We start from the raw sequence: 9,397 nt of genomic DNA on the forward strand, positions 1-9,397 counted from the left end.
AATATTATGAAATTAGGAAAATCAGTAATAAATAATGTTCACTAACCACACAGACTTAACTGGAAGGCTTGAGTTAAAACAAGACAAATTATGAATTATATAAAATCCTTAAGTCCAGACATCTTTAATAACACATGTTAATGTCCTTTTACACTGCAGACAGAAACATTCTAAATACTTTATCGTTTAGTGACTATCTTTAGCCTACTATGGAATCTGGCAGCAGGAAGCTATAAATATGCATATACCTATATATTTCAATACATATCTATATCTATATCTATATATATATATGCACATCCTGGAATTTATCTGTCATTATTATTTCTTTGTTCCATCTATAGATTATATCAAATCCAATCCCTGAAATGGAAGAAGCCAAAAGCCTAAGTTTGGAGGAAGACTTTGAAGGACAGGCCACACATACAGGCAAGCAAAACTAAAAGAAAAAATTATTATTAAATTAGAATTAAATCTGGCAATATATATTGTTCTTATTGACACTATTCAGTATGTACATTAAGTAATATCTTTACATAAATTGCTAGACTAATTTAAAAAATATTTGAGTGGGCAAATTAATTTTTGAAATCAAATAATTCCTAATAGTTTGATTTAGAGGTTTAGAGGAAAAAATCACTAATTATTGATAATTTACTGCTGCCCAACTATCACAAGACCTCTTGTCTATGCTAGAATTAAGCCACTTTCCTCTCTCCTGATTGTACCCCACCCTCACTACAAACTTTCATTGTATATAATATTGGACCAAAACGTAAATAAATGGCCTTTAATTTTAATTTTTTTGAATCTAAAAATATGAAGGGAATGATGATATTTTCCTTATTCTTTTGAATATTTTTTTGAATCTAAAAAAATAAAGGAAATCATACATATTCCCTTTATTTTTTTGACTAAATAAATTTCAGTATTCCTCCAAAAAACCTAAAACTTTATTTTATTCAGAGTCTGCTTTCTTAATGTGTTCAATTATGTTTGGCTATCTATATGCTACTCCTAAGAACTTAAAACTTAAATATCATGACTTAAAGTTAAAAATTCACATTTAACTCTATTCAATCTTATTTGAATGGTAATTTCCTATCTCTTTCAATTTGGGTTGAACCATCAAATTTAGCCAGAAGTTTCAAAGAATTCATACAAATACTAGCCAAAATGTGTGATTTATTTTATAATAGCAATGTGAGGAATACTTTCCTAAGTATGGCAAAACAATAACAACAACAACAAAAAGATCATTAAAGGAAAGGTTGGTAAGTTCAATTATAAAAAGAAGGAAAGGATGATGAAGGGCTGGAGGGGGGGAAGAAGGGAAAGTGAGAGACGGGATAAAAGGAAGGAAATATCTGCTGTCTGGTAAAGGTCACCAGGAACAAAAGTCAAAAAGCATTTAACAAGTTGAGTAAAAACTCTGGCAACTCAATCAATAGTGTTAGTTTCCTAATATATATTAAGAGCTCTTACAAATCAGTAAGAAAAGAAACCAATTACCAAATACAACAATGAGCAAAAGATAGGACAGACTATTTATGGGGGAAAAAAGAAAAAGAAAAAAGTAACACAAAAAACCATAGTGAAAGTAAATAAGTTTAATAACGCATTTTTGGCACCCTCATGCATTGTTGAAAGCAGTGTAAATTGGTACAATCTCCATGGGGCAGACTCACATATCAAAATTAGTAATGTATATGCCCTTTGACCAAGGAATTGTACTTAGATGACCGTAAATATACCTGCACAGATTTCTTCAAAACGTATGCACAAGATTCTTCACTCAGCATCCTATGTCATAGAAAAAAATGTAGAAACAAACAATGTAGATCACTATGAAACCATTTAAGTAAATTAGGTACATCTACACAACGGAACACCATGCCTCCATTCTCCAAATTTTCTAAAGGAAGAACCTCTTCATGTGTATACCAAAAAAATCTCCAAGATATAGCATGAAACAGATAAAGCAAGGTAAGGAAAACTATGTTTAATACACCGCCATTTGTAGAAACTGGGAGCAAAATGGAGTCTCTTTCTTTAAACAAACATACACTTATGTATATTTTGTATATACATAAAACATATCTAAAAATATTGATACAAACACTATATATGTACACAAATATCTTTGATTTCCTGCGTATAATATAAATACATTCATGATAAATTTATATTAAATATGTATCATATATAAAACAAAAATTATTAGGCAATATGGAGGAGAAAGAAGGAATACATCCACATATAGCATATGATATAGAATATGATATAGAATATGACATTAAAGGTGTGGCTATAGCTAAGCTTTAGTGAAGAATAGTAGGTTTAATATTCCTTGTTTTAAAGACTTTAAGACCTTCTTAAATGAATAATGCTATTAGTCACAAGTCAACTGAATATCAGAATTCCAGTTGAATCATCCTTTATTTAATTAGTTTTTCTTAAATCTTCCAACTGGCCAGACACAGTGGCTCACACCTGTAATCCCAACACTTTGGGAGGCTGAGGTAGGCAGATTACTTGAGGTCAGCAGTTCGAAACTGGCCTGGCCAACATAGTGAAACCCCATCTCTACTAAAAATACAAAAATTAGCAGGATGTGGTGGCACACACAGGGGAAGCACTTGAATCCAGGAGGTGGAGGTTGCAGTGAGCCGAAATCATGCTCCTGCACTCCAGCCTGGGCAACGGTAAGACTCCATCTCAAAAAAAAAAAAAAAAAAAAAAAAAAAAATCTGCCAATCCTATTCTATCTATGTTTGTAAAGACTCCTAGAATCTTAGAAAAATGGGATGGTTACATAATGATTTTCTTAAAGACATTTTAGTTTTGTTGCGGTCAGACCCCCTGCTCACCATTTACATACTATCGTTATTCTTGTTTCCCCAACATGCTGAGTTTCCTTTCTTCCTACTGTAATGCCAATTTTAGTTTATTGCTGAAGTTTTTTTCTTAGGTAATAAAAGTACTATTTTTTCCAAAATTCTAGTATGCTCCTTAGACTCTAATATTTAAATATACTAGCCCCAACCTTTTGCCAGTAGTTCAAAGTGCATAATGAAAATTTATATTTTCATTAGTGCAAATGTTTCTGAAAGATTCTTCACCAAAACCCATTTAACAAGATTAATGTGGGAGCATATTTTTACGAGCAGGGCTGTCAGAAATTTATAGTCCAAACAAGATTTTTTTTTCTGATGCAGGAGATAATAAGTTTATTCCCATGGCAATACACAAGTTTCAATTATGCTAATAGTCCTTTGGAAAATAAAAGGGGAAACAATTTATTTGTAATTTCATTCCAGGACCCAAAGGAGTAATAAATGATTGGAGAAAGTTCAAATTAGAGAGTGAAGACAGTGATACAATTCCACCTAGCAAGAAGGAGATTCTCAGGCAAATGTCTTCTCCTCAGAGTAGGAATAGCAAAGATTCAAAGGAACGAGTCAGCAGAAAGGTAAGATAATACAACAATCAGTAAAAAATAATTTACATTGTGTTTTCTAATCTAAAGAATCACTTTAGACTATTAAAAATATATTGATTGCAATACTCTTTATGCTGGCAAAAAAAATGGAAATGAAGTGGATGCCTATTGTGGCATTCCATACTAAGAACACATACAGTTGTGAAAAGAATTAGTGACAGATACATGAGTTGACTTAGAGACAGTTTCACAATATGAGAAAGCGAAATATGGAGAATTCCATCTGGGGAATTGTAACAAACCTGCTCCATTTGTTTTGAAGAGATGTGAAGAAAAAATAAATTTAAAAGTATTTTGAAACATGTAAAATGTGACACATACTCATTATTAAAAATTTTATGCTAAGGTTAAACTTTGAAAATGTATCTGAGGCCGGGCGCAGTGGCTCAAGCCTGTAATCCCAGCACTTTGGGAGGCTGAGGCAGGTGGATCATGAGATCAAGAGATCGAGACCGTCCTGGTCAACATGGTGAAACCCCGTCTCTACTAAAAATACAAAAAATTAGCTGGGCATGGTGGCGCGTGCCTGTAATCCCAGCTACTCAGGAGGCTAAGGCAGGAGAATTGCCTGAACCCAGGAGGCGGAGGTTGTGGTGAGCCGAGATCGAGCCATTGCACTCCAGCCTGGGTAACAAGAGCGAAACTCCGTCTCAAAAAAAAAAAAAAAGAAAGAAAGAAAGAAAATGTATCTGAATGTGTACATATCCATATGTCTGAATATGTGACTAAAACAAGTTTTCATACAAATGCTCAAACACATCGTCAAGTCAGATTTGCATGGTCTGGTCTGTTAAATTAACAGAACTATGGCAGCAACTTAAGAATTATATGAAACATTAGAAATTTGTAGGGTTAAAACTAAATTGGGAGAATAACAATATTATTATTACTATTACTATTTTGAGACAAAGTCTCACTCTGTCACCCCAGGTAGAGTGCAGTGGCGTGATCTTGGCTCACTGCAACCTCTGCCTCCTGGATTCAAGTGATTCTCCTGCCTCAGCCTCCCAAGTAGCTGGGACTGCAGGCACGCGCTACCACACCCGGCTATTTTTTGTGGAGATGGAGTTTCACCATGTTGCCCAGTCTGTTCTCCTGGACTCAAACAATCCCCCTCCTCTGCCTCCCAAAGTGCTGAGATTACAGGCATAAATTCCCACACACATCCTGGGACAATAATCTTAAAACAGAAAAAAACATGATAAGGAAAAGAATGATGACATTAGGAAAACAAATATAAGAAACATAAACAAGAGAAAGAAGTAGTGAAAGCATCATGAACTTTTATTTAACCTAAATCTCAGTGTCTTCTGTAAAATAACACTAATAATACCTATCTAAGAGGTTATTTGTAAGGATTAAATAACATAATCTATGGGAAGTGCCCAACACCCAGTAGGTTTTTTATAAACATCAGTTTCATGTCTTCTCAATTCTCTTCTACTTTAAAAATTGATAGCATTTGCTGTTTGAGAGGTTACATGATGATAAGGAGGCAGCAGATGATCCCACATGGGAACCATCTAACTTCCATGGTTCTAAGCTGCTCCAGGTCTATCAATCACACCACGTCCCATTGTTCCTTTATACCTGTTTTCTTTTTAGATTGGGGGAATGGGTACTTAATATTCTACAGAATACATTAATAATGGAGCAGCTATTATGAAAGGGCCTGTAGGTAACTTTTTATTTCAACTGCAATGAAAAGTCGCTATCTTAGAACATGGAATTTAGGTCTTTTCTTACTTTAGCCTAAACTGGTGAATAATAATAACCTGGAGTGCTTGTTAAAATATGGATTACTTAGCCTCACCCTTATAGGTTCTAATTCAGTAAACCTAGGGTGTGATGCTAATGCTGCTGGTCCAGCAATTAACCTCTTGGATGATCTGATGAACTCCAAATAGTAGGAAACACTATCTTACTTGAATTCCATCCCACATATTCCAAAAATATCAGTTAAGTTTCAAGATATAATAGTGTTTACTGCTATAAAGAAAATAAACCAGCATAAAGAATGGAGAGTTGAGATGGGGACTTTTTAAGGTAATCAAGGAAGGTGACATTTAAACAAAAGCTTGAATTAGGTGAAAGAGAAAGGCACATCAGGAGCAAAAGGTCCAGGCAGAGAAAACAGCAAAAGTAAACTTGGGTTGAGAATGGGCTTGGAATAAAATTTCTGACTGAATAATTTCTATCATTTCCTTAATCTATTCTCAGATGAGCATTCAAGAATATGAACTAATTCATAAAGAGAAAGAGGATGAAAACTGCCTCCGTAAATACCGTAGACAGTGTATGCAGGATATGCACCAGAAGCTGAGTTTTGGGCCTAGATACGGGTTTGTGTATGAGCTGGAAACTGGAGAGCAATTCCTGGAAACAATTGAAAAGGAACAGAAGATCACCACAATCGTTGTTCACATTTATGAAGATGGTGTTAAGGGCTGTGATGCTCTAAACAATAGTTTAACATGCCTTGCAGCAGAATACCCTATAGTTAAGTTTTGTAAAATAAAAGCTTCGAATACAGGTGCTGGGGACCGCTTTTCCTTGGATGTACTTCCCACATTGCTCGTCTATAAAGGTGGGGAACTCATAAGCAATTTTATTAGTGTTGCTGAACAGTTTGCTGAGGAATTTTTTGCTGGGGATGTGGAGTCTTTCCTAAATGAATATGGGTTACTACCTGAAAGAGAGGTACATGCCCTAGAGCATACCAAAATAGAAGAAGAAGATATTGAATAAAGAATCACTATGTCAATACCTCATGTCTATCCTTTAGGCATTGGATGATGGTTTTGGTAGTATCCATATTGCTTTAGTGAACACATTATGGGCATGGCTATGTTAATTTGACAAAAATGATCGATGCAACAATTGAACTATTAGCATTTCTTAGTATTAGTTATTCAAATTGATACAATGCTTCACTACAAAACACAGTTGTCTTCAGCAACATTATTAGTAGACAAAGAGAATGTGGATAACATTATGACATTTTTCAAAAATCCCTTTCACGTTATGTTTTGGCTTTTCTACTCCATGTTCCCTCCTCACTGTTATTATTATTTGGGCTTTCCAAATTACATTATTAATTATAATTTTATTTGTGTAATAAAAATAAAATCTCATGAGGAAATAAATTTTCTATTTGAAGTCTATTCTTTCTCAAGTGTTACATTACCAAGGCCCTAAAACATCATTAAGGCCAAAATACAAAATATCATTCAGTAAAATATCTTACATTCCAACCAAAGAAACTTAGAAACACTGTGCCAAGTTAAAGTGGTATTTAAGAAAGGAAGCAAGATCTTTTTATTCTCTGGGTAGAAGAATAATATTTAGGGGCAATAAAATTACAATATTCATTTGTTGATTGCCTACTATGGGCCAGCATTTTATACATATCATCTCCTATTCTTAACCACAAATCTGTACCTAGATAGTATTATTCCCATTTTATAAACAGTAAAACAGAGAATCAGAGAAGTGAAGTGGAAGTTCTACTTTTATTTCCCTTGAAAACATTTGGAAGTCTTTCCTCCAACACCTAAACATTTTGGAGACACAGTCCCTCACTGTTGCCCAAGCTGCCAGCTGGAGTGCAGTGGCACACACAATCTCAGCTCACTGCAACCTTCGCCTCCCACGTTCAAGCGATTCTACCGCCTCAGTCTCCAGAGTAGCTCGGATTACAGGCACCTGCCATTATACCTGGCTAATTTTTGTATTTTTAGTAGAGATGGGGTTTCACTATGTTGGCCAGGCTGGTCTCAAACTCCTGACCTCATGATCCTTCTGCCTCAGCTTCCCAAAGTGCAGGGATTACAGGTGTAAGCCACCACACCTGGGCTAAAATGTTCTTAATAACAATGAGATGAAGAGCAAGATAAAAGAAATCCCTACATGTCTGAATCACAGTAGAGAAATAATGATGTGTGAGAGCTGACATAATATGGGCTACAATTAAAGATATGGTACTTGATAAGTACCCAGAAAGGGGCTCCCTGTGAGAACATGTTTAAAGCAGGATAGCACATTTTCCTGTGGCAGCCCAATGTTGAAACCAGACATTTGCCACAAAGTCTACTTTTCACTCTTCTAAATGCCTATTATTATAGCTTCTCTCCTTTCCGTAAACCTTTTATATTGCTTTCCTCCACTTGAAACATTTCATCTTACTCATACTTCATTGAGAAAATAGGAGATATCAGATGAGACCTACTTCATCTTTCCATGATGGAAGAAGTGTCCATTCTAATGCCAACTGATCAAACTGTGCTATGAATCCTACTCTTTTTATCCACATAGTAAATATTTCTCCTGAAATTTTGACCCCCCCCCCGCCCCACCGCATCATCTCTTTCTTTCTTCTCTGTGTAGTATTATTTATATTGGCTTATATGTGACTTTTTAAATTGTCCACTGTTTAAAATATGCCCACCTGTAACTTAAATTTTCCAGCTATCACTCACTTCTCTGCTTCCCTTTACAATAATGTCTTTAAAAAGAGGTATCTAAAGTCACCATCTTTATTCTTCAATTCCATTTTTTTTTTTCATCTCACTCCAAACAGGCCTCTGTTCCAAGTACTTAGAGTCAAACTTAATAGCCAATTCATGCCTTATTTTTTTCTCTCGCTCTTAAAAGCATGTGTCATAGCTGGCTATCTTCTATACTACCCCCACACCCCACTTTTTTTTTTTTTTTTTTTTTTTTGAGATGGAGTCTTGCTCTGTGGCCCAGGCTAGTGCAGTGGTGTGATCTCAGTTCACTGCAACCTCTGCTTTCTGGGTTAGAGTGATTCCTCTGTCTCAGCCTCCCTTGTAGCTGGGACTACAGGCATGTGCTACCATCCCTGGCTAATTTTTGCATTTTTAGTAGAGACAGGGTTTCACCATGTTGGCCGGGCTGGTCTCAAACTCCAGACCTCAAGTGATCCTCCTACCTCAGTCTCCCAAAGCGCTGGGATTACAGGCATGAGCCACTTCCCTGGCCTCTTCCCCTTTTTAAGTTACTTCTTTGGCTGATTTGACACCTCACTGCTTGTTCGCCTTCTAGTTCACTGACTGTTCCTTCTAAGTTTCCTTTGCTGATTTATCCTCTAAACACCCCTGGTTACATTCTCCAGTTCACAGTCTTAACTCCCATTTATATTAAGGTTACTCTCAAATTCACACCTCCAGTTTTATCTCTGCCCTAGATTTTAAAATCCTATGTCTGAATGGGAGGAAGGGAAGAAAGGAGGAAACAAATGGGGGTGGGGGAAGGAAGGTCTGCAACTGAACTAGATTTTGCTGAAACAAAGCGGATGAGATAGAATTCCTGACGGTGACCAGTTCCTAATACATGGTCACTTCAACAGGTATTGAGTGTTTTTGCTCATGAATCTAAAATTCCATCCTCTATTCTTCTTTATCAATTAGGAAAGCATTTTTAATTGTCCCATTGACTATTTCTAACTTGATGAACAACAGGCATATCACATGGAGGAAGCGTGCTAGAAAGGAGACATTCAGGGTAATTACATATAAAATAGCTTTAAAGAAATAGTTCAACATGTTTTCTCCTATCAAGTCATTGCTAACAAATGTATTAATCCCATACAGAGTTCTTTGCTCAGAAATTACTGGACCTAAAAAACTGTAGCAAAAAACAGAATCCTTGTATAATGTATTTATAATTCAAAAGTGCCTTAGTGAAACAACTCTTTATAAACTGACATTAATTCCATGGGCTGAAAGTAAATACTTACAAGAATGGTAGCAAGGCAGTAAGGAATAAGAGTCAAGTAAGCATCTTAAAAGAGCAATATTTCAAGAATAAAATGTAAGTTCTTTTTAATCACTAACCATTGTTAACTGCAATGTAATACAGTTTTGTAAGCCAGAG

The 9,397-nt window shown here is 35.5% G+C and overlaps 1 protein-coding gene across 1 annotated transcript; it reads left to right on the plus strand.

Moving 5' to 3' along the window:
* Positions 1 to 350: 350 nt before the first annotated feature.
* PDC (phosducin) lies at positions 351 to 6,664 on the plus strand. The gene is made up of 3 exons (XM_003925278.4): positions 351 to 429; positions 3,321 to 3,472; positions 5,723 to 6,664. Exons 1-3 carry the CDS (start codon positions 369 to 371, stop codon positions 6,248 to 6,250), a joined length of 741 nt encoding a protein of 246 aa, XP_003925327.1. The 5' UTR covers positions 351 to 368; the 3' UTR covers positions 6,251 to 6,664.
* Positions 6,665 to 9,397: the final 2,733 nt, after the last annotated feature.

Source organism: Saimiri boliviensis, chromosome 19 (assembly GCF_048565385.1).
Source record: "Saimiri boliviensis isolate mSaiBol1 chromosome 19, mSaiBol1.pri, whole genome shotgun sequence".
NCBI classification, from domain to species: domain Eukaryota; kingdom Metazoa; phylum Chordata; class Mammalia; order Primates; family Cebidae; genus Saimiri; species Saimiri boliviensis.

Coding starts and splice junctions, on each gene's coding strand:
- PDC (XM_003925278.4), top strand. CDS start 369: ATGGAAGAAGCCAAAAGCCTAAGTTTGGAGGAAGACTTTGAAGGACAG. Junction 430..3,320: donor AGGACAGGCCACACATACAG/GCAAGCAAAACT, acceptor ATTTCATTCCAG/GACCCAAAGGAGTAATAAAT. Junction 3,473..5,722: donor AGGAACGAGTCAGCAGAAAG/GTAAGATAATAC, acceptor ATCTATTCTCAG/ATGAGCATTCAAGAATATGA.